The sequence below is a fragment of the Dipodomys merriami genome, unplaced genomic scaffold (genome assembly GCF_024711535.1).
Source record: "Dipodomys merriami isolate MVZ:Mamm:240054 unplaced genomic scaffold, mDipMer1.0.p SCAF_84, whole genome shotgun sequence".
NCBI classification, from domain to species: domain Eukaryota; kingdom Metazoa; phylum Chordata; class Mammalia; order Rodentia; family Heteromyidae; genus Dipodomys; species Dipodomys merriami.
The window spans coordinates 12,501-36,751 of record NW_027206446.1 but is presented as its reverse complement, the minus strand read 5'-3'; the positions used below and the strand labels follow the sequence as shown (position 1 = coordinate 36,751).

General features: G+C 58.6%; 3 protein-coding genes across 3 annotated transcripts in view; all 3 read left to right on the top strand.

The window, feature by feature from the left end:
• Window positions 1-275: 275 nt before the first annotated feature.
• Window positions 276-13,126, top strand: Wbp11 (WW domain binding protein 11). Its single transcript, XM_070011835.1, has 12 exons — window positions 276-388; window positions 1,691-1,815; window positions 2,282-2,313; window positions 3,049-3,142; window positions 5,459-5,655; window positions 7,062-7,195; window positions 7,279-7,478; window positions 8,124-8,315; window positions 9,853-9,954; window positions 10,057-10,347; window positions 11,837-12,019; window positions 12,537-13,126. Exons 2-12 carry the CDS (start codon window positions 1,752-1,754, stop codon window positions 12,968-12,970), a joined length of 1,923 nt encoding a protein of 640 aa, XP_069867936.1. The 5' UTR covers window positions 276-388; window positions 1,691-1,751; the 3' UTR covers window positions 12,971-13,126.
• Window positions 13,127-16,757: 3,631 nt separating this feature from the next.
• H4c16 (H4 histone 16) lies at window positions 16,758-17,100 on the top strand. Its single transcript, XM_070011553.1, has one exon. The coding sequence runs from the start codon at window positions 16,768-16,770 to the stop codon at window positions 17,077-17,079; it is 312 nt and encodes a 103-aa protein (XP_069867654.1). The 5' UTR covers window positions 16,758-16,767; the 3' UTR covers window positions 17,080-17,100.
• A 5,838-nt stretch (window positions 17,101-22,938) lies between these two features.
• The window catches only part of Gucy2c (guanylate cyclase 2C), a 12,607-nt gene continuing 11,294 nt past the window's right edge, over window positions 22,939-24,251 (top strand). The window contains exons 1-2 of the mRNA XM_070011648.1: window positions 22,939-23,309; window positions 24,023-24,135. Coding sequence (XP_069867749.1) covers window positions 23,081-23,309; window positions 24,023-24,135 — 342 coding nt within the window. The 5' untranslated portion in view covers window positions 22,939-23,080. The remainder of the gene's footprint in view (window positions 23,310-24,022; window positions 24,136-24,251) is intronic.

Sequence of the window (24,251 nt, the reverse complement as noted above, 5' to 3'; positions counted from 1 at the left end):
TCGGGGCCTGGCGACCACGGCTGCAAAGTCTCTGGTCCCAGAGGCAAGCCCATCAGCCAATCAGGGCCCGGCTTCTTACTTTCCCCCCCCCACCCCCGGACTGGGCGGCAGTGTGCGTCAGTCAACGCAGAGGAAGGCGGGCCCACGGCTTGCAACCGACCAATCGGAGGCGGACTGGAGCGGAAGCTCCTCTGGCCCCCGGCCCCGTGGGTGCGTCTCGCTGGTCCGGGCGCCTAGCAACGCCGCGAGGACGTCCGTCCGCGGGGCCGGAAGTGACGTCCGGCCGGCGGAGGGGCGCGAGGTTTCAAGATGGCGGTGGCCGGGCGGCTGTCCGGGCGGCGGAGGTGAAGGCCTCCCGGACGCGGCGGGCGGCGCGGAGCCCGCGCGGGTGAGTGTGCGGGGCGTGTGCGGGGCGTGTGCGGCGCAGGCCCGCTGCGGCCGCGGCCCGGCCCGGCGGGGGGGGGCGCCCGGAGGCCCGGACCCGGCCCGGCCGCGCCCGGAGGGGGGCTCGGGCCGGCGCCAACCGTCGCCGCGGCCCCGGCGGTTGCGGGCCTGCGCCGTCGCGGGCCTCCGCCCCCCCCCTCCCCGGGGTAGGGGGGGCCTGCGGAAACTTCTAGAAGTTTAGGCCCAGGTGCACGGAAACGTCTAGAAGTTTAGGGTCCCCTAAACACACACACACCCTGGATCCATGGAGGCTTCTAGACGTTTGCCCCCCCCCCACTTCCTCCCCAGACCCATGGAAACGTCGAGGAATTTAGGGCTTCCCCCCACCCCCCCACCCAGGTGCATATGGAAACCTCTAGACGTTTAGGGTCGACACCCCAGGTCCGTGGAAACTTCTGGATATTCAGGACCCCCGCTCCCCGGGCCCAGAGAAACTTAATAGAAATGTGGGGCTTGGTTCCCCTCCTTCCCCCCCCCCCCCATGGGAACTTCTAGAAGCTTAGATGTTCTAGATGCTTAGATGTTTAGTACCTTCCCCCCCCCCCCAACCATACCAGCTTCTAGCTATGTATATATTTATACATATACGTTACGTATTTATTTATATCTACCTAGGCCTCTTCCCCCTCTCGTGGAAACTTACAGAAGGTCTCTGAAGGATTGGAAGCGACCGCCCACATGGCCAAGAAAGGCCCTGGGAGGTGGCCAGGGAAGGCGTTTTTTTTTTTGTCCTTGATCCCAGAGCCCCGTCTCCAGAGCCCCCTTTTCATTCCTCTTTCACCGACACTTAGAAAAAGGCCCCGTGGCCTCTTGTGGTCATGGTTGGTGTCACAGAGTAATTTCTAGTTGATTGGGGGAGGGGGAAGGTGATACCGGGGTTTGACAGCTCCCCCCTCCCCCCCCCACGCATGCTTGGCTGGTAATCTATCCGCCTGATTCTTTTTTTTTTTCCCCCCTGTTAAGAGTCATTTGCTATGAGTCATAAGGAGCCGGGTAGGTTGGTCAGCCACTGAGGCAGTGATGTTCACTATTGCCTTTCTAGAGGATAATGGAAATCTCGCTGTGGTCCAGAAAGTTGGGGCTGTTTGTTCTTGCACAGGTGCTAAAGTCAACATTAAGAGCAAAGTCTCACGAATTCACACCCAAAGACATGTTTCTTTCCAGAGATTGACAGGAGCCTTTTATAAAGAGGAAGACATGTTGGAAATATGCAGGAAAAAGTAAGCTACTTATTTTTCTTCCACAGGTTTTTCTCGGTTTTTGTTTTTTGTTTTTTAAGTTGTAAGTGAACCACCCAGATTGTCACCATGGGACGAAGATCGACCTCCTCCACCAAGAGTGGGAAGTTCATGAATCCCACAGACCAAGCCCGTGAGTAGCCAGGGCTGCAGATGGCCCTTATACGCCTCTTCCTGGCCACTTCAGTGGTGCGAGCAGTAGGGCCTGCAGAATTAGAGTACTGAGCACAAGATGACCGCTTGACACACATAAATAAAGTCGTGTCTGTATTTCCTATATTACCACGTCCAATTGGCAAGCAGATAGAATTGGTTTAAGGGATATTTGTGTGTGTGTATTTGTGTTCAAAATGTTGAGCAGATTGATTTTTGCAGGCTCTTAGTATTTATGGTGTCTTTTCCATGAAGATCCGCAGCTTGTTTTCTGGAAAACAGGAAACATGAATGCCTTGACACTTGGGTTGAAATGTCTAGAGGGTGCTGCCAGACAGCTGGCCTGCGGTGCCTCGGGGAACCTCCACAGTAACTAAGCCTGTCGCGGGGAAACTGCTCAGGCTGGAGGCTTTAACCTCTCATTGCTTCTCCCTCTTCCCTTTCAGGAAAGGAAGCCCGGAAGAGAGAATTAAAGAAGGTGAGGCTTCAGAGCCCTGCAGGGCCCTTGGGTTTATCTTCCCCACTTTGGATCCATAGTTTTCCAAATAACATAGCTGATTGTTTGCCAAAAATCCTGTACCTCTTAAAACTCTCAACCATGCCAAAAATTCATACACTTACACACTGAACTGTTGCATAGTTCATCATGTGTATGATGGTATTCTTGTCTCTTTTTAGATGGTTTTATTTCTCTTTTCTTGCTCTTTACTAAACATCACTGCCTTGTTAGAAGTCACTGTTGGGTGACTATAAATATGTTAAATATTTTCTTTATCTGTTTTTCTGACTAGACACTGAGTTTTAAAAAAAAAAAAAGAAATTCAGCTATATCAGAAAGAGCCTTTCATATATTATGTATATCATGCTTTAACACGCAGGGGAATGTAACTATTTGGCAATTTTGCACTGCTTGTTTTATTGCTTAGCACCAAATTGTACAAAATCTTTTGCTGTTCCAATGTAAATTTTTAAATTTAGCTGTGACTTTTTATGTTTTTGTGTTTACTAACTGGGGAAGATGTTGACATATTTGCCAAAGAAAGCATGGCGCTTTTTACTAAAGTCTTAAAAGACTTTTGAGAACAACAACAAAACAATTTAGCTCTTGTTTCTGTTGCTCGAAAGAAATCATCAGAAACCAAGGGAAGATTCAGATTTCTGAATGAATGAATGAATCTGAGCGTCCATTTTATTCCCCCTTGCGTCTTTCTAGAATAAGAAGCAGCGCATGATGGTGCGGGCCGCGGTCCTGAAGATGAAGGACCCCAAGCAGATCATCCGGGACATGGAGAAGCTAGACGAGATGGGTAAGAGCTCGGCTCAGGCGGAGGAAGGGTCCCCCAGCAGCTGAGGTAACCCCAGTACGAGATGCAGAAAGACTCTGGAGGCCACGATTCCTCCTCAGCTAGCACGGTCCTGTCCTGACACCTACCTGTCAGTCACGCCTTCACTCCATCAAACTAACGAGAGATCACAGCCTAGGCGGCCTGCCTAGGAGACGACACTGCTGGCAAGCCACAGCCTGTGTAAAGTATTGAGTATCACATGACTCACCGGCTCCTGTGCAGAGGTGGAAGGCACAGGGGGCCTGGGACGTGTGCGGGTGCTCGCACACTGTGCCAAGTGCCTTACATACAGCTTCATGCCACTGGGAAGTCTAAGGGTCTCAGAATGGAGACCCTTATCTAAATGGTTGGAAAATCAACTGTCTGCCACAAGAAATTTTTTTTTTTGGTCGGTCGTGGGGCTTGAATTCTGGGCCTGGGCGCTGTCCCTCAGCCCTTCAGCTCAAGGCAGATACCGCTTGAGCCACAGTGCCATTTCTGGTTTTCTAGTGGTTTATTGGAGATAAGAGTCTCACGGCGGGGCACCAGTGTTTCACGCCTGTAATCCTAGCTACTCAGGAGGCTGAGATCTGAGGATAGTGGTTCCAAGCAAGGCCAGCCCAGGCAGGAAAGTCCATGAGACTCTTATCTTCAATAAAAGCCACTAGAAAACCTGAAGTGGCGCTGTGCCTCAAGCAGTAGAGCGCTGGCCTTGAGCTGAAGAGCGCAGGGACAGTGCCCACGCCCAGATGTGAGCCACGGGCGCCTGGCTGCCACTAGAAATTTTATCTCCACCAACAGATTCCCTTATTTTTTTGGCGCCCGCCCTGGGGCTTAAACTCAGGGCCTGGTTGTTGTCTCTGAGCTTCTTTAGCTCAATGCTACAGCTTGTGCCACAGCTCCATTTCCAGCTTTGGGGGTAGTTTTTTGGAGACTCATGGACTTTCCCACCCAGGCTGGTTTTGGAACCATGATCCTCAGATCTCAGCCTGCTGAGTAGCTGGGGTTACAGGCCTGAGCCACCAGTGCCCAGCTAACAGGTACCCTTTATTGAACATACAGAACATAGAGGCTTTCTATCCTTTTTTAAAATAGAATTGTCTGCATGAAAAAAAAAATCCATTGACTTCCATGTGTTTTTCAGCTGTCAGGTTTCAGCCATTCTCTTCTTCAGCACATCATCCTGTTCTATTGTGTATTGATAAAACTAACCAGACTGAATGGTTTCCCCAAAAGGTGTCAATTTGGGGTTCAATGAAACCCAGCCATGTGGAGAGTAGCATCATGGAGTTTCAGAGCCAGTGGATATAGCGAGTTTTTCTAGATCTTAGCAATCTAATGCTCACAACTTGTTAGTGTAGGTTTCGCGTCCCTATTTTACAGGTGAGAGATGTAGCACCAGAAATGACATGCTTTTCTCGGTCACTGTTGCCCTGTGCCGGAGCTGGGATTGAATCATTGTAGGCTAGAGCCTTCAGGACTTGACTGAGTCGGGGTTAGGGCCTCTAGGATTCTAGGTAGATTTCCTCCAGGACTTGCAGGCTTTCCCTGGGGTGCGTGTCAGCGCTGCTGCTCAGCAGTCCCACTGGCTGTTGGGCGACAGGTGCTCAGTGAGTGCATGGAGCGGCCCAAGAACACAGGGTGGGGGTGAGATGCCAGGGCTCGGGCGCGGGTGGCAGAGGAGTGGCACCTAACACCGCTGCGCCTGGTGGATCCTCACCGGCTCTCAGCTCGGTGATGGAAACAGCTTCGGGTTCCCTGCTGACAAGTAGAAGCGCAGCGAATGTCTGTTCTAAAGGGGTGAAGTCTTAGGTTGCGCGTGGCTCAGTGGTACACCGTGTCCATGTAGGAACAGGGCCCTTGGGTCAATCCCACGCATCACAAATTGGTACCTTTTAAAGGGTAGATCTAATAAATGCCTCTTCTGGTGTCTTTGAAGGAAATGGAAAGGGGCATCGGTTCTAGGTATACTTTGTGTGTGTGTGTGTGTGTTTGTCAGTTATGGGTCTTGAACTCGGCCTGGGCGCTGTCCCTCAGCTCTACAGCTCAAGGCTAGCGCTCTACCACTTGAGCCACAGCACCACTTCCAGCTTTTTTCTTTTTGCATATGTGGTGCTGAGGAATAGAACCCAGGGCCTCATGCATGCAAGGCAAGCGCTCTACCACTGAGCCACCTTCCCCCTTAGGTCTACTTTTTGTTAACAGTTTTCAGTAGCATTGTTGCCACAAGCGAGGACTGAAACTGAGGTGGCTTTCATCTCAAATTGCGTAATGGTGCAACCCTGCTTCTCCTCTCAGAGTTCAATCCAGTGCAGCAGCCACAGCTGAATGAGAAAGTGCTGAAGGACAAGCGCAAAAAGCTCCGCGAGACCTTTGAGCGCATCCTGCGGCTGTACGAGAAAGAGAACCCCGATATTTACAAGGAGCTGAGGAAGCTGGAGGTGGAGTACGAGCAGAAGAGGGCCCAGCTCAGCCAGTACTTTGATGCCGTCAAGGTAATTGCACTTTCTCTCGAGAATAAGCCGTGCCCAGCTTTGCCCTTAAAAACTGGAAGATGGATGGATGTGGGGGTTTTTGTTTTGAAATTTTTTTTTATTGTCGGTTGTGGGGCCTGAACTCTGGGCCTGGGCGCTGTCCCTCAGCTCTTCAGCTCAAGGCTAGTGCTCTACCACTTGAGCCACAGCACCACTTCTGGCTTATGTGGTGCTGAGGAATCAAACCCAGGGCCTCAGGCATGCAAAGCAAGCACTTTACCACTGAGCCACCTTCCCAGCCCCCATTTTAAACTTGTTTTTTGGGTTTTTTTTGGGGGGGGGGTCCGGTCATGAGGCCTGAACTCTGGGCCTGGGCGCTGTCCCTCAGCTCTTCAGCTCAAGGCTAGTAGTGCTCTACCACTTGAGCCACAGCGCCACTTCCGGCTTTTTCTGCTGATGTGGTGCTGAGGAATCTAACCCAGGGCCTATGCATGTGCACTCTCCCACTGAGCCTCAAAATGGATGGCTTTAAACATCTTCAAAATATCTTCAGGTAGAACATATGCTCAACCTCTGCACTGGCAAATGAGTCCCCGGCTTCATTTCCCACCAGCACAGTAATGGCCGAAAACTAGCCACGGTGCAGGCTCCCATTAACAGGATAATAAATGAGGAAACATATATTACACAGTAGAAAGCAACTCAAATGGAGAAGGGCTGATCTGTTGATAAGTATTTAAAGAAGAACGTGGATCTCAAGAATATGTTACGCTCCTTCCTGGTTCCCTTAACAGACAAACTACTCCATGGTGAAAAAATAATTGTGTTGGATCGTGTTCAGGATTGAGTGGGAAGGAGCACGTGTGTACAGCACTGAGCGCTCATTGGCCCTGTGTTTTATTGTAAGGACGGACCCAGTGAGGTGATTGATTCATTTACTTTTTTGTGAGGTAGATAGGTGGTTTGAGTCCCGTTTTGCAGGGAATTCAGGGTAACTTAAAGAGCTGAGCACGCCACTGTCTGAAATACTAAGTAGGGTAGCTTTTAAAGGGTCTGGTTTCTCTAAACGGCAATTTCGAGTCATGCCCAGGAAGAGTCGGGTGATCATAAGGGGAATAAGAAAGCAGCCGCCGCTCTGGGAAGGCGGCTTAGTGTAGAGTGCTTATCTTGCATGCATGAGGCCCTGGGGTCGATTCCCTAGCACCACATACGCAGAAAAAGCCAGAAGCGGTGTTGTGGCTCAAGTGGTAGAGCGCTGGCCTTGAACAAAACCAGCTCCGGGACAGCGCCCAGGCCCTGAGTTCAAGCCCCAGGACTGGCCAAAAAAACCAAAAACAGCTGGCTGCATATCAGGCTTGTGGGCACCATGTGCTCACTAGCTCTGTGTGTGTGTGTGCGCGTGTGTGATATGCACGTGTGTGTTTCAGAACGCACAGCACGTGGAGGTGGAGAGCATCCCTCTGCCGGACATGCCACACGCGCCCTCCAACATCCTCATCCAAGACATCCCACTGCCCGGCGCCCAGCCGCCCTCCATCCTCAAGAAGACCTCCGCCTACGGGTAAGGGGGTTCAGGGGTGCTGGCGGGTGGGCGTGATGCGCAATCTGAGGCGTGGGACTCAGCCGCGGCGCGTGTTCCTGCAGACCTCCCTCTCGCAACGTTTCCATCCTCCCGCTGCTCGGCCATGGCGTCCCCCGACTGCCGCCTGGCCGGAAGCCACCCGGCCCCCCGCCCGGGCCGCCGCCGCCCCAAGTCCTGCAGATGTACGGCCGGAAAGTGGGCTTTGCCCTGGACCTCCCCGCTCGCCGGCGCGAGGAGGACATGTTGTATAGCCCGGAGCTTGGTAAGGACTGGCCGTTCCTCTCGCGTCCCTGTCGCCCGTGCTTGGCCCTCAGCACGGGCCCGATGCGCCACCCCGCGCCCTGACCGCCAGCCCCTCCCTGCGCAGCAGCGGACGGGACGGGGGGCGCTGGGGGTGGGGGTGTCTGGAGGGTTCCCTCTCCCAATCCCTTGAGCCGCAGCTCTGTCCCTCCCACATCCTCCTGTCACGCGTGGGGCCGTGTGCCCAGAACCATTGCTGAGTGGAGCCTCTGGTGTCTTGTGGGGTGGGGCTTTTTGGTTTTTTACTGTTCGGTGGTAGGGTTAGAACTCCGGGCCCTGGCCCTGACCCCGGCCCTGGCCCTTACCCCAACCTCGTCCCCGGCCCTGGCCCTGACCCTCCCTCTTGAAAGAAATTGCCAGAGGCTGGCTGCTCTGCAGAGAAATCCCTTGCTCCGTCTTCCGATAGCCCAAGGCCAGCACGGAGGCCTAGCTCACGCGCTAGAACACCAGCTGAGCAGCTTCGCATTCAGCTCCTGCCGCGGGCCCCGTGCTCGCTCACGGTTCTCGGCTGAGCCGCAGTGGCTGGCGTCGGGCAGTGGTGGTCTGGCCCGCGCGCCTGCGCCGTGGCGGGTCCAGCGAGTCTGTGATTGCCCATTGTCCCCGCCAGCTCAGCGCAGCCACGACGACGACGCGTCCAGCACCAGCGAGGACGACGGCTACCCCGAGGACATGGAGCAGGACAAGCCGGGGGACAGCACGGACGACAGCGACACGGACCGGTCAGACGGCGAGAGCGAGGGCGACGACTTCGTGCGCCGGGATGGCAGCGAGCGGGACCACGCCGAAGAGAAGAAGTCGGGTGTGTGCCGGAGCCCCACGCCGCGGGGTCGGGTCCGCGCGCAGCCGCAGCTCCCAGCGGGGCGGGCGAGGAGGGGCGCCGGGCACCCGCGGGGGCCCGGGAGGGGATAGGGGAAGGAGGTCTGTGGGGGAACGCCCGTCGCGTCAGGACCCTGCCGTCTGTCTTACCTGTCACCTTGAACGTGCGGGGCCCTGAGCTCCCAGAGCCGTGGGGAGCCGTGTCTGTGAACAGAGCACTGTCACCACGCCAGAGGCTGTGTTGGGGGGCCTGACCGGTCCACGCATGTGCGCTGCCGCAGCGCGCCCCCACACATACCCCCCCATATGTCCCACCGCCCCCCAAAGGTGAGCGCGCTGCTCCGCCGTTGGCTTTTTTGACAAGCCTGCAGCACAGTCACTGTGTCGTGTGGGGATTCACGGAAGACCTTCCTCCTGTAACAGATCCCGATACAGCCGAGGGATAGGCTGCTGTTTCTTGCTGTCGCTTTATGCATGCGAGGCAGCTTTCTAGAAGCACGCGTGGAGTCTGCGTGTTGCCCGTGTGTGTGTGTGTGCGCGCGTGTGTTCAGCGAGTTGCGCTGACACCGCACCCTCGTGTGCCTCTCAGCTCCACGCCACTTTCTCCCGGCTTGTGAAGGGTTAAGGAGGGGTGGAAGGGTTTTCAAAACATTAGTTTCTTTACAAATCGTTTTTGAATTACCTGGTTACTTTTTCCTGATGCTAACCTCCCCCCACCCCCACTTTTTTTTTTTTTTTTTTTTGACCAGTCCAGGGGCTTGAACTCGGCCTGGGCGCTGTCCATGAGCTTCTTTTGCTCAAGGCTGGCGCTCTACCACTTGAGCCACAGCGCTACTTCCAGCTCTTGTGTGTATGTGAGGAATCGAACCCGGGGCCTCACGTATGGTAGGCAAGCACTCTACCACTGAGCCACCTTCCCAGCCCCCAGTTTGCTTCTACTTTTTATGTTGGCTGGTAGATTATTTTTGATCACCAAAGTGACATTGCTTTCACAAGTTGAACAGGATTCTGTCTTTTTCAAGGATCCTTCACAGGAAATGTGGCTGAATCCCCTCACCTAACTCGCGCTCCAGTTTCTGGTTTTCTGGTCATTTTCATCTCGGTGCAGCATTTTATGGGCCTGAAGATGACCATCTTTTTATTGGTCTGTCGTGGGCCTTGGGCGATGTCCCTCGCTCTTCAGCTCTATCGTTTGAGCCACAGCTCCACTTCTGGTTTTCTAGTGGTTTATTGGAGATCAGAGTCTCACAGACTTTCCTTCCCAGGGCTGGCTTTGGACCATGATCCTCCGATCTCAGCCTCTTGAGTAGCCGGGATGACAGGCGGGAGCCACGGCACCCGGCTGATGACGGTCTTTTTTAAAATGGCTTTAAGCTGTGTGGCCGGGGCTGGTGTGGCAGGCGTTCACCCTCGGGCTGCCCTGCCCTCCCTGTGCGCTCCGTTACCCCGTGGGCCCCGCCTTCCAGCCGTGCTCTGTACAAACCACTTGCGCGTGCTGTCGGTCCCTCTTTGCCCCCCAGGTCTGAGCGTTCGATTCGCCGACATGCCCGGCAAGCCCAGGAAGAAGAAGAAGAACATGAAGGAGCTGACTCCGCTTCAAGCCACGATGCTGCGCATGGCAGGTGAGGCAGGCCGCGCCAGCGTGTCCCCGCACCCCGAGGGGAGGGTCCGGTCAGGTGCCCCCATGGGAGCGTGACGTGATGTCACGTGCCGCCTTCCCCCAGGCCAGGAGATCCCCGAGGAGGGCCGCGAGGCGGAGGAGTTCTCCGAGGACGACGACGACGAAGACTCGGACGACTCGGACGCCGAGAAGCCGCCGCAGAAGCAGCATAAGGACGACGCGCACGCCGACGCCGCGGCCGCGGTCCCCCCCCAGCAGGGCCCCCCCCAGGCCGGCCCCCCCTCCCAGCTGCAGGCGCCCCCCATGCCGGGGCCGCCGCCCCTGGGACCCCCACCCGCCCCGCCGCTGCGGCCCCCCGGGCCCCCCACAGGCCTCCCTCCGGGCCCCCCTCCAGGTGAGCACCCGCGCCAGCTCGCGCCCTTGGCCTTCTGGGGAGTTGGGGTGAGGCGCGCAGGACGGGGGGGGGCCGCTGGTGCCGCCTGACCTCCCCCACGCCCCCACCCCAGCCATACAGACGCCCGCCACGCCTCACCCCTCCCCTTCCTCAGGAACTGTCACACGCCCCTGTGGCCTTCATGCATGTTTTCCAACTTCTGCGTTGGTGGTTTTTTGGTCAGTGGTGGGGCTTGAACTCGGCCTGGGCGCTGTCCCTGGACAGCTCAAGGCTAGCGCTCTACCACTTGAGCCACAGCGCCACTTGCAGTTTTTTGTGGTTCATTGGAGATTTAGTCTCACAGACTTTCCTGCCCGGGCTGGCTTTGAACCACGATCCTCAGCTCGCAGCCTCCTGCGTGGCTGGGATGACAGGCGGGCGCCACTGGCACCCACCCGGCTGTTTGTGCTCATTTGATGGAGACAAAGCTTGCGCATACCTCAGTGGCGGGGAAACAGCGCTGGCTGAGGCTCTTGATTTGTTTGAAAGGTGCTCTGAGCACCCCATGGCTTCCTGGCCCAGGGGAGCTGCGCTGAGGAGCCGGGCTCTGCGTCAGGGCCTGCACACTCCAGCTCGGGCCTGCACACTCCAGCTCGGGCCGCACACTCCAGCTCGGGCCTGCACACTCCAGCTCGGGCCTGCACACTCCAGCTCGGGCCTGCACACTCCAGCTCGGGCCTGCACACTCCAGCTCGGGGCTGCACAGTCCAGCTCGGGCCTGCACACTCCAGCTCGGGGTGCACACTCCAGCTCGGGCCTGCACACTCCAGCTCGGGGTGCACAGTCCAGCTCGGGCCTGCACACTCCAGCTCGGGCCTGCACACTCCAGCTCGGGCTGCACACTCCAGCTCGGGCCTGCACACTCCAGCTCGGGGCTGCACACTCCAGCTCGGGCCTGCACACTCCAGCTCGGGGTGCACACTCCAGCTCGGGGTGCACACTCCAGCTCGGGCCGCACACTCCAGCTCGGGCCGCACACTCCAGCTCGGGGCTGCACACTCCAGCTCGGGCCTGCACACTCCAGCTCGGGGTGCACACTCCAGTTCGGGCCGCACACTCCAGCTCGGGCCGCACACTCCAGCTCGGGGCTGCACACTCCAGCTCGTGCCTGCACACTCCAGCTCGGGGTGCACACTCCAGTTCGGGCCGCACACTCCAGCTCGGGGTGCACACTCCAGTTCGGGCCGCACACTCCAGCTCGGGCCGCACACTCCAGCTCGGGGCTGCACACTCCAGCTCGGGCCTGCACACTCCAGCTCGGGGTGCACACTCCAGTTCGGGCCGCACACTCCAGCTCGGGGCGCACACTCCAGCTCGGGCCGCACACTCCAGCTCGGGCCGCACACTCCAGCTCGGGCTGGTTGGGGGAAGTGCGTGCGGTTCAGCGGGGCTGGGAAGTCCGCTGGCTGCGGGGGTCTGGTTGGGTTCACTCGCTGTCCTTGTTTTCCAGGGGCTCCGCCGTTCCTGCGGCCGCCGGGGATGCCGGGCCTCCGGGGGCCTCTCCCGCGCCTCCTGCCCCCAGGCCCGCCGCCCGGCCGCCCTCCGGGTCCTCCGCCGGGCCCCCCGCCCGGCCTGCCGCCCGGACCCCCGCCGAGAGGACCCCCGCCCAGGCTGCCGCCCCCTGCGCCCCCAGGTGAGCCTCCGCCCCGGGACCCCCGCGCGTGCGTGCCCAAGGCCACGGTCAGGGTCAGGATCCGGGGTGGCGGGGCCCCGCGCGTGCGTGCCCAAGGCCACGGTCAGGGTCAGGATCCGGGGTGGCGGGGCCCCGCGCGTGCGTGCCCAAGGCCACGGTCAGGGTCAGGATCCGGGGTGGCGGGACCCGCGCGTGCGTGCCCAAGGCCAGGGTCAGGATCCGGGGTGGCGGGACCCGCGCATGCGTGCCCAAGGTCAGGGTCAGGATCCCGGGTGGCGGCCCGGGGCACAGCGCCTGCTCTCCGCCCGGGGCTGCGCACGCGCCCGGCCTCCCCGCGGGTCCCTGCCGCGCTCCGCGGCGGTCGCTGCCGTCGGGTCTCCGGGCAGCGATGGCGGCGCCGGCCCCTCCGGGAGCTGGGCTGCGGTGGGCGTTTTTGTGTGTGTCTGTGCGCGGATGACGGGGCCTCCCGCACCGCGGACCGCGCCGGCTCACCGCCTCCGCCCCGCTCGCCCCGCAGGCCTCCCCCCGCCGCGGCCCGGCATGATGCGGCCGCCCCTGGTGCCCCCGCTGGGGCCCGCGCCGCCCGGACTCTTCCCGCCCGCGCCCCTGCCCAACCCCGGGGTGCTGAGCGCCCCGCCCAACCTGATCCAGCGCCCCAAGGCGGACGAGGCCAGCGCGGCCACCATCGAGAAGAAGGCCACGGCCACCATCAGCGCCAAGCCGCAGATCACCAACCCCAAGGCGGAGATCACGCGCTTCGTGCCCACCGCGCTGCGCGTGCGGCGCGAGAACAAGGGCGCGGCGGCGGCGCCCGCGCGCAAGGCGGAGGAGGACGCGGCCGCGCCGCTGGCCAAGGCGGCGCCCAAGGCCGGGCCCGCGGCGCCCGTGTCGGTGCAGACCAAGGACGACGTGTACGAGGCCTTCATGAAGGAGATGGAGGGGCTGCTCTGAGCCCGCGCGCGCGCGCGCCCCAGCCGGTTTCTCCTCCTGACTTTGGTGTTTGAGTTGTTTTCATATTTTCTGTAAATACTTTGTAATATTTGGCTCGTAGCGCGGCGGGCGCGTGGCTCAGTGTACAATTCCTCCATTAAAGTAGTTCCCGCTGGCCGTCTCGTGAGGCGAGTCCGTCCATCCGTCCGTCCGTCTGGGCCGCGCCGGGGCCTCGGGACGCAGCGCAGCGCGAGGGGTCGCGAGGGGTCGGGCCGGCGAGGACCTGAGCCCCGCCAGCTGCGCCGCGCGTCCTCGGGACGCGTCTGTCCAGGGTGTTGTGACGTGTGGACAACACGACAAGGAGCATGCTCAGTGTCCTGACGGACCCGGCGTCCTGACGAACCCCAGCGCCCTGATGAACCCCAGCGCCCTGATGAACCCCAGCGCCCTGATGAACCCAGCGCCCTGATGAACCCCAGCGCCCTGATGAACCCAGCGCCCTGATGAGCCCCAGCGCCCTGATGAGCCCCAGCGCCCTGATGAGCCCCAGCGCCCTGATGAACCCCACTGTCCTGATGAACCCCACTGTCCTGATGGACCCCAGCGCCCTGATGGACCCCAGCGCCCTGATGAACCCCAGCGCCCTGATGAACCCCAGCGCCCTGATGAACCCCAGCGTCATGAACCCCAGCGTCATGATGAACCCCAGCGTCATGATGAACCCCAGTGCCCTGATGAACCCCAGCGCCCTGATGAACCCCAGCGTCATGATGAGCCCCAGTGTCATGATGAGCCCCAGTGTCATGATGAGCCCCACGTGTGATGAGCTGTGTGTCGTGTCGGGATGGACATGTCCAGTGTGTGGTGGTGAACGTGCGGTGTGTGATGAATGCGTGTCATGACCTGCGTGTGCGGGTCATGGGTCGCGGCAGTGGCCCGCGCCCTGCGGGGTAGACGCTGTGCTGGGAGCAGCCCGAGCTTGTGCACGCACACGCACACGCACACGCACACAGGCACGCACGCACGCACGCACGCGCAGAGTTCATCCTGGCAGGCATGAAACAGTTTGACACGATGGAAAAGTACAAGAGAGCGAAGCGCCGTGGTTGCCTTACACGCGCAGGCACATGCACACGCGCGCGCACACGGAGCGGGAGGCGGCGTGGGTAGTCATCCCGGGAGCACGGGGACCCCCCAGGCCCGCCCTCTCCCCGCGAGCTGGCCGGGCCCTGCGCGCCCCGACTGCGGCCCGACCTTGGAGCGGTGTGCTACGCCGGCGCATGCCCACACCCACGGCGCACGCACGCTCACGCGGGGTCATGTGGCAGGGGCTTCGGAAGAGCTGGCCATCCTGGCCTCCCGCCCCGGCCACGCCTCCCGGCACGCCCCTGGCCACGCCTCCTAGAGCGCTCTGCTCCTAGCCACACCTCCCAGAGATGCCACGCCCCTGGCCACGCCTCCTAGAGCGCTCTGCTCCTAGCCACGCCTCCCAGACATGCCACGCCCCCTAGAGCGCTCTGCTCCTAGCCACACCTCCCAGAGATGCCACGCCCCTGGCCACACCTCCCGGACATGCCACACCCTAGACCACGCCTCCTGGCACGTCCTAGACCACGCCTCCTAAAGCGCTCTGCTCCTAGCCACGCCTCCCCGCTATGCCATGCCCCTGGCCACGCCCCCTAGAGCGCTCCTCGAGGCCACGCCCCCGGCCACGCCTCCCCGCGGCGCCCCCAGCCCGCCGCCCAGCTGCCTGGCCCAGTCCACACCGCGCGCTCCGGCCTCTCGCACTGCGTCCCGCGCGGGGCTGGGGACCGGACCTCTCCCCAGCGGAGGTGTCCGCCGGCCCTGCGGGGAGCCCGCGCCCGCCCCAGCGGAGGCAGGCAGGGAGGGAGGTGTGCAAACAAGCGCTGTGGGTGCGCGGACCCCAGGCGGAACTAAAGGCGGGGTGGTGCAGGGTGGCAGTTTGGGGGGACCCTAAAATCCCCGGGGCCGAGGCGGAGCCTGGGTGTCGGGCTGGGAGGACGCAGGAGCCCACGCGTGGCGCCTTCGCGGTCGGGGGAGGCCCAGGGCTCCGCGGCCCCAAACCCCGCAGGACTTAAGTTCCTTCGCTTCCCCGTTCCCCCAAGTGGGCGAACCCCAACTTCCGGCAGACGGGCGCGGCACGCGGGGACCCACGCGGGCGGGGAGCAGAGCCCAGCGGCCCGCAGCGCCTCCTTCCGCACAAACCGCCGCGCCTTCCCATTGGGCGCCGCACGTCCAAACCGCGCGACAGGCAGGACCCACCCCCAATGAGCTCGCTGGATGATGGCCCGCCTTCCAGGACGATATCCAATCAAGAGTGGGCATCCCGACTCCTCATTTGCATAACGCCCTCTATAAATAACCGGCCTGCTGGTCACAGGGAAGGTGCAAATTTTCATGTTGGGCAGTGATCCTGAAGATCTGAGGACGTTGGTTCGAAGCCAGCCGGGGGCAGAAAATGTCTGTGGGCCTCTCATCAACAATTAGCCGGCGGAGAGCCAGTAGTGGAGCTGTGGCTCGAGTGGTGGAGCACCAATCAGCCTTGAAAAGTTCCCAGGCCCCTCTGAAGAACCCAGGGACTTCATGGGAGGAAGCAATGGGTGTTTGCACCCCTTCCCGGGCCCGGAAATAAGATGCTTTATTAGATCAGAAATTGTCTCCTAGTTTTCCTTTGCTTCCTTATTTCTCACCATTACATGACTCCACAGCTAAGTGACAAGAGCTCAGTTATTTACGTATTTATTTTTGTAATGGTGGTACTGGGGCTTGAACTCAGGACCCCACATCCTTACTTGGCTTTCCTACTCAAGGCTGGTGCTCTACCTTAGAGCCACAGTTCTACTCTGGGCTTTTGGCTGCTTCATTCTCCAGAATTTTCCCTGCCATCCTCCAACCTCAGCCTCCTGCAGAGCTAGGATTACAGGGCTGAGCCCCACCAGTACCCGGCTTGGTGGGTGGGAGAGAAAAAAAAAATGCTTTGGGCAAAGATTAAAATCGGCCTAAATTAAACAAATTTCAAAATTGGATTTTTTTTTTTTACTGTAAATTGTTCCTGTTGGGAAGGACTATCTTCCAGACTAAGGATCAAAAAGAAATTGCTAGAGAGAGAATTCCCCAAGACGTCGATGATGAAGCCACTCAGGTTAAAAACAAACCAGCACAGACTCTGAACTAGCTTTCAACTGCAGTGATGAGAAAGAGCGCCATAAAAACCTCACCGATGCATAAACTTTCAGTTACCAAATTACGGCCAAAACAAAAACAATTCACTGTGTAGACCACACAATGAAGAAAAGCAAGGGAAGGGCGGGGAGGGAGGGGGAGCGTTGGGGAAGTGGAAATGTGGAGGGGGTTGCTGCTCACCAAGATGCAATGCCATGCGTACATAAACAGCTGTGTAAAATGGCTAAATAAAAAATAAAATCAATGTAGAGCCTAGGAAATTAAAAGTGAGGGAAGGGTGGAAAGGGGTGACATTAATCAAGATGCATTGTACCCATACACTGCAACTAGTTCAAGACACCTATACAAAGTACAAATAGAAACCAGAAAAACATGTGTTCAAAAGAAAAAATAAAATTATTTTATCAAATAACACCAAAAATAAACAAACAAAAAACCCCTAGCCAAGGCTGGCGGTGCGGACAGATGGGCTTCCAGCACTGGGAGAGCAGAGACTCTGGGGGCGTGGCTTAAGGCCCCGCCCACCCGCGCGGTTTTCAAACAGGTCCGCTCTCGGGGCATATAAGCCGGGCGGCCGGTGGCGGCCGAGCACCGTCGGCGGCTCTCGTGCGAAGATGTCGGGTCGAGGCAAGGGCGGCAAGGGGCTCGGCAAGGGCGGCGCCAAGCGGCACCGCAAGGTCCTGCGCGACAACATCCAGGGCATCACGAAGCCCGCCATCCGGCGCCTGGCCCGGCGCGGCGGCGTCAAGCGCATCTCGGGGCTCATCTACGAGGAGACCCGGGGCGTCCTCAAGGTGTTCCTGGAGAACGTGATCCGGGACGCCGTCACCTACACCGAGCACGCCAAGCGCAAGACCGTCACGGCCATGGACGTGGTCTACGCGCTCAAGCGCCAGGGCCGCACGCTCTACGGCTTTGGGGGCTGAGCGCGCCCCCGCCACACCCCGCCCCCCAAAGGCCCTTTTCAGGGCCCCCCACCCCCAAGGCGTTCACGAGGAGAGCTGCGCGCGCACACGCCGTACCCTGGCGTCTTTGTATTCGCTCGTATGCAAATGAGGGCGAGCGGCGTCCCCGCTCCCCATTGGAGCGCCTGGCTCCGGGGTGGGCGGTGCTTAGCGGCGGCGCTCCGCTGATTGGCGCAGGCCGCGTGTCCCGGTGTTTATAAGGGAGAGCGGCGCGGCCCGCTCTTGGCGGATTGGCGCCCGCCCGGCGTCGGCCGAGGCTCCCCGGTGTGGGCTCCGGGGAACCCGCTGCTGCCGTGCGGGCGAGGTTTCAGGAAGCGAGGGGAAGCCCCAGGGTGGAGAGCTGGGGGTCCTCGGATTCAGGGGCAGGGCCTGGGGGGGGTCCCCAAAACTGAGGCCTGCCTGGGCGCCGGTGCTCAGGCCTGAGCTGAGGATCGCGGTTCGAGGCCAGCCCGGGCAGGAAAGGCCCCGAGACTCTGATCTCCACCAGGAACCGGAGGTGGCGGCCAGGTTCAAGTGGCAGCGCGCCCGCCGTCAGGCCCGAGGCCTGGCACCGAGGGGTGTGTCTTTCTATAAATAACAATCAGCGAATCGTCACCGGCCCTGGGTTCACCCGCCCGGGGCTGGCACGGATGAATGAGTGAACGGATGGATGGATGGAGGGAGGGAGGGAGGGAGGGAGGGAGGGATGAGTGAATGAACGGGGATGGATGGATGGATGAGTGAATGAACGGATGGAGGGATGGATGAATGAGTGAACGGATGGATGGATGAGTGAATGAATGGATGGAGGGAGGGAGGGATGGAGGGAGGGAGGGAGGGAGGGATGGATGGGTGACTGAGTGAATGAACAGATGGATGGATGGATGAGTGAATGAATGGATGGAGGGAGGGAGGGATGGATGAGTGAACGGCTGGATGGATGAATGAGTGAATGAACGGATGGATGGATGGATGAATGAGTGAACGGATGGAGGGATGGATGAGTGAATGAACGGATGGAGGGATGGATGAGTGAACGGATGGATGGATGAGTGAATGAATGGATGGAGGGAGGGAGGGATGGATGAGTGAACGGCTGGATGGATGAATGAGTGAATGAACGGATGGATGGATGGATGAATGAGTGAACGGATGGAGGGATGGATGAGTGAATGAACGGATGGAGGGATGGATGGATGAATGAGTGAATGAACGGAGGGAGGGAGGGATGGATGAATGAGTGAATGAACGGATGGAGGGAGGGAGGGATGGATGAATGAGTGAATGAATGGAGGGATGGATGAATGAGTGAACGGATGGAGGGAGGGATGGATGAATGAGTGAATGAATGGATGGATGGATGGAGGGATGGATGGATGAATGAATGAGTGAATGAACGGATGGAGGGATGGGTGGGTGGATGGATGGGTGGAGGGATGGATGGAAGGATGGATGGGTGGGTGGGTGGATGGATGGATGGAGGGAGATGGATGGAGGGATGGATGAATGAACGGATGGAGGGATGGATGGGTGAGTGGATGGATGGATAGAAGGATGGGGGACCCGAACTGCGCCCTGGCCCCGCGGCCTGGGCGCGACTCCTCCATCACCTGCGCCTCCCATTTGCTCCCCAGACCTGAGGCTGCCAAAAGGAGCCCGACCCAGGCGGGGTCTCCCTAGCTGCCCCTCAGCCCAGCACCCACCCGGCCCGGGCTGGCCGGGGGTGTGGTCCTTACAGGGTGGGCCAGGAGAAGTTGAGGTGACCCCAGGCCCCAGGGTGAACCAGAAGTCGGGGTGACCCAGGGCCCCAGGGTGGGCCAGGAGAAGTCGGATTGAGCCCAGCCTCCAGCCATCCCAAGAACCAGCACTTGCAGAAGTACCCAGGCCAGTACCCAGGCCACCAGAACCTTCTCCCGCCTCAGCCCTGCAATTTCTGCCTTCCAGGGGTGGTAGGAGGAGGGCCCCCCCGCCCTGGCCTGCAGCAGTGGGGCCCGATGCCCCCCACCACTTTTCCTCCGAGGACCAGGGCTGCAGGAAGCTAACTTGAGAACCCCTCAGCCCAATCAAGCTTCCAGATATAGATAGGAAGGAGGAGCAGAAATGGTAAAGAGCAGGAAACAGCCAGGCCGGAAACACCAAGGCCAGGCCCCAAATGGACCTTCCGGCTTTTTCATTTGTCTTCTTGTTGTTGTTTGTCCTGGGGCTTAAACTCATGGCCTGGGCACTGTCCCTGAGCTCTTTCGCTCAAGGCTGGCGCTCTACCACTTGAGCCACAGCGCCACTTCTGGTTTTCTGGTGGTTCATGGGAGATCAGAGTCTCACAGGCTTTTCTGCCCAGGCTGGCTTTGAACCACGATCCTCGGATCTCAGCCTCCTGAGTGGCTGGGATGGCAGGCAGGAGCCACCAGCACCGAGCCCACTTGTTTGTTTAAATCTATTTTTTGCTTTCATAAAAGCGAACTAAAAGACACTTTGTGTGGCACATAATCATGTCCTTACCAATTCAGAACCCCAAGTTTTTTATTTGGCGGTGGAACGGGGTTTTCTCCTCCCGGTCCGGCTGGCTGTGTGTCTGCTCTTTTTATAGCTCGTTTATGTATTTATGGCCCATAGTTTTTTATTCCCTCCCACACTTCCTCCTGTCCCTCTGTGAACTCATTTTCATTTCAGGTCGTCTCCTGCCCGGCTCTCCACACCAGCTCCAGCCCCCAGACTCAGTCAGCCGGTTTGACTGGAAGGCGGTGGAGCTTTAGAATGATCCAGAACTCCAAAGGCTGGCTGCCCACATGCAACGCGTGGGATCTTCTACCAAAAGAGTTTCCTTCCTCTATAAAACAAAGATATAGGATCATTAAAAAAAAAAAAAATCCTCTGAGCTACAGTTGGGAAGATCAAACAAGAAAATGTCTCTAAGGGAAACGGTTCAATGTTCACTTCCCAGCAGGTGCTCAATTAAAAAGGCAGAGGAGCTGGGCATGGTGACTCACACCTGTTATCCCAGCTACTCAGGAGGCAGAGATCTGAGGATCATGCTTCAAAGCCAGCCTGGGCAGGAAAGTCTGTGAGACTCTTATCTCCAAAGAGCCACTGGAAAAACAGAAGTGGCACTGTGGCTCAAGTGGTAGAGCACCAGCCTTGAGTGAAAGTGCTCAGGGACAGCACCCAGGCCCTGAGTTCAAGTCCCATGAGAGAGAGAAAGAGAGAGGAGAGCCTAGAACTGGCACAAAAGACAGATTGATGAAAGAAAGAAAGAAAGAGAAAGAGGAAGGAAGGAAGAAAGAAAGAAAGAAGATAGATAGATGATAGGGGTTTTTATGGTTGCTTTTTGTTGTTGGTGGTGGTCATTTGTTTTTTGTTGCTTTTTGTTGTTGTTGGTCACCGGGTTTGAACTCAGGGCCTGGGTGCTGTCCCTGAACACTTTCACTCAAGGCTGGCGCTCTACCACTTGAACCACAGTGCTACTTCCATTTATTGGTGATAAGAATCTCACGGACTTTCCTGCCTGGGGTTGGTTTTGAATCACGATCCTCAGATCTCAGCCTCCTGAGCAGCTGGGATGAGCCATTGGCGTCCAGCTTAGATATTTTTTAATATAGGTATTAAGATGGTAATATATTTTTTTTGAGGGGGGAGTCTCGTTGTGGGCCTGAACTCAGGGCCTGGGCGCTGTCCCTCAGCTCTTCAGCTCAAGGCTAGCACTCTACCACTTGAGCCACAGCGCCACTTCCAGCTTTTTTCTTTTTGCTTATGTGGTGCTGAGGAATTGAACCCAGGGCCTCATGCATGCAAGGCGAGCACTCTACCGCTGAGCCACCTTCCCAGCCCGGTAATATATATTATTTATATTCCTTTTTCTTTGTATTTGAGTCCAAAGCACTGGACACTTTGTCTCTCTACCTCATCAGCCCCCGTACCCCCCGCACCCCAGGGAAATGAGGTCATTCTTTTCCGGAGGAAATTCAGACTCACAGATGCAGCCCCAGCGCGGGACTTCCTCCCTGCTGCTCTGAGGCGGGGCGGGTGCCATCCGTCCCTGCTTGGGTCAGAGCTTGGCCGCCCCCCCCCCCCCCGTGGAAGGCCTCACACCTAGTGGCTGACCTCAAGACGGTCCAAGACCACCTTCCCATCCTCCTCCGCTAACCACGTCTGTGGAGAGGCCCGGCCTGGCCAGCGCTCAGCCCCCATGCACGGCCCACCTGCCCCGTGACGCCACACAGCTGCACCCCTCCCCAGCTGGGGCATCTCTCCTCCAGCACCCCTTCTTCTGTCCCTCTCCACCCGTGCTGCTCCGAGCTGCTGGCTCCTCCCCCTCCCAGCTCCCAGAGCTCTCAAACTCAGCGGACAGCTCTGCCAGCCACCTAGCTGGGCAGATCAGGGAACCTTAATCCCGCCCGAGCCCCCAGACCAGTTGAATACCAAGCCCCTGTGTGTGCAGGTGTACATGTGCGCACGTGTGTGTGCATGTGTGTGTGTGTGTGTGTGTGTGCCTGGGCCCTGTCTCTAAGCTTTTCTCACCCAAGGTGGGTGCTCTACCACTTGAACCACAGCTCCACTTTAGGCTTTAAAATGCATATATATATATGTATATATGTATATATATATATATATATAGTGATGACAAAGGTGACATGCAGAGGGGTGACAGTGACATCAGTCAGGTCACGAGCGCGTTTCTCTGTGGACCCTGTCCCCCCTTCCCTCGCTCTCTCCCCCAGTGTTTCCCTCCCATCCCCACCCACCAGTGGTAGAGTTCATTCTCCACCTGGTGTCCAGTGAGGATCACGGCTGCCTTGGTTTCCCCCTCTGTCCCCCCATTTCTGTGCCCCCCCTCCCAGAGACAGAGAAACCCACTCATAAGACAAAAAGAAAAACAAAGACAACGTAGAAGACAAAACTCTATTTTCCATTTCCTGGCGTCCATTTGGGCCAGGATTACTGAGGTCTCGCCCCTTTGTGCTCCTCCTTGGGTCTCTATGTGGATGCCTAGAGTTTGGGCTTTATTTTATGTTTTGATGGCTCATTGGAGATCAGAGTCTCACAGACTTTCCTGCCTGGGCTGGCTTCATACTGCAATCCTCAGATCTCCAAATCCATCTGCTCCACGGATGGACAGACGTCTCTTTCTGTCCTGGCTTGGGAGATGGCTCCTGATCACCTGCAGGCCACTCCAGGGCCCAGCCTTGCCTACTCTTCTGGAATCTTCTATGGCGACTGGGACTCCTGGTGCTACCCCCGGCCCAGATTATCTCCAGCAGGCCACGTGCCTTCCTACCCAGTGGCCCAACCCAGGCCCAGTAGGGCCTCCCATCCTCCCCAGTCTGCTTCCCCCGGCCTTCTAGAACATTCATGGGATACCACCATGAGCTCAGACCCCTTCCAATTTTGTTTCCCACTGTGGAGTGCAGGTTTGGGGGTTTGTGTTTTTGCTCCTGAATCCGTCGGCTGCCTCCAGAGCGAACTCCTCCTGCTTGGAAAGTTCCAGCCAGGGCTGACAGCTAAGCCTCCCTATGGACAGACAGACAGACAGACAGGCGGTCCTGTTGGTATCTTCCCTATGTCCTTTAACCACCGCAGCCGCACCCAGCTGTGTTCCGTGTTCTACTTCCCCTTTCCCTCCCTCTCCTCCCTCCCCTCCTCCCTCCCCTCCTCCCCCCCCTCCCCAGTCACCTGTCACCACCTGAGGTTCTTTTATGGGGTGAGGCCCAAGGCCGGGGCGGGGGGGGGGGGTGCCTCTCGGTTTATGGCTGTGACCTTTCTCTGCACAAACACACTGGAGTGAACTTTGCTTCTGTGGATTGCCGGCCGGCTGGTGCTCCAGGCAGGGTCTGGTGGGGTGCAGGCTCAAAAGGATTGTGGAGGTCGGGGTGGGGAGGACTGTAGGCTGTCCGGGGGGATCTCCTAGATCCCCAAAACACCAACAAGCCGGTGGCCGGTGGGGCCACTGGGGCAGGAGGCAGGGACATGGTGGTGGCGTGAGCGAGCTATGGAGCGGTCTCTCTTAAGCCCGGCCCTGTGGCGTTGGTGGCTGTGGCTGCTCTGCCAGCCGGGCCTGGCATTCTGGGGTTCACAGCTGAGCCGCAACTGCCACAACGGCAGCTACCAGATCAGCGTGCTGATGATGAACAACTCAGCCTTCCCCGAGTCCTTGGACAACCTGAAGGACGCCGTGAACGCCGGCCTGGACGTGGTGAGGGTGCGGCTGCTCGAGGCCGGTGAGTCAGCACCGGGGGGCCGGGGCTTCCTCGTGGGGTTCCCTCCCCCGCTGGGCTCTGGGAAGGAGTTCAGGGAACCCTGGGATCCGCCCCCCCTCCCCACCGAAAGCCGGGTCTCGGAAGCCTCACCTGTCTTTCCCAAGATCTGGATGACCCCAAGGCCCAGACCCCCAAATGGGGGTGAGGGGGGTGAACACCACACAGGGGCCCGGCCCACGTGGTGAACACGCAGCAAATTTTAGCTTCTCTTATTATTTTTGTGCTTTTGGGGGGTGTTCTGATCTTCGAGTACGAAGAGCTCCATGGTGTCTTTTAAGCGTCTATATACATGTGTGTTTAATAACAATTTTTATAAGGAGATGTCTAATGCAGGAGGAAAGGGGAAAATCAAACGGTCTGGGATAGTTTCCGGCCACCTGCGTGTCGCTTTGATGTTTCTGCTCAGCTTCTTACATCTGTTTTTGTTTTGTTTTCTTTTGGTGCCGGTCCTGGGGCTCGAACTCGGGGCCTGGGCGCTGTCCCTGAGTCTTTTTTTTGCTCAAAGCTGGTGCTCTACCACCCGAGCCACAGCCCTGCTCCTGACCTTTTACTTTTTTGGTGGTTCCTCGGAGATCAGGGTCTCCAATGAACACCAGAACCCTCCCCCCTGTCCTGCGGGGACTCACGCTGACTCCCTCCCCCCCTCCGCACCCTCCTTCCTGGGGGGGCCCCAGGAATCCAGGCAAAGGTGAATGCTTCCTTCATGTATTCGGACGGCCTCATCCACAACTCCGGAGATTGCCGCAGCAGCACCTGTGAAGGCCTGGACCTGCTGCGGGAGATCACGGTGAGCCCCCCCTCCTGTCCCCCCCAACCCGCCCGTCCCTGCCCGGCACCGCAGCCCGCAGCCCTGCAGCCGCTCAGAGACACAGCCTGGAGCCACGCCCCTTCCAGAAGCATCCA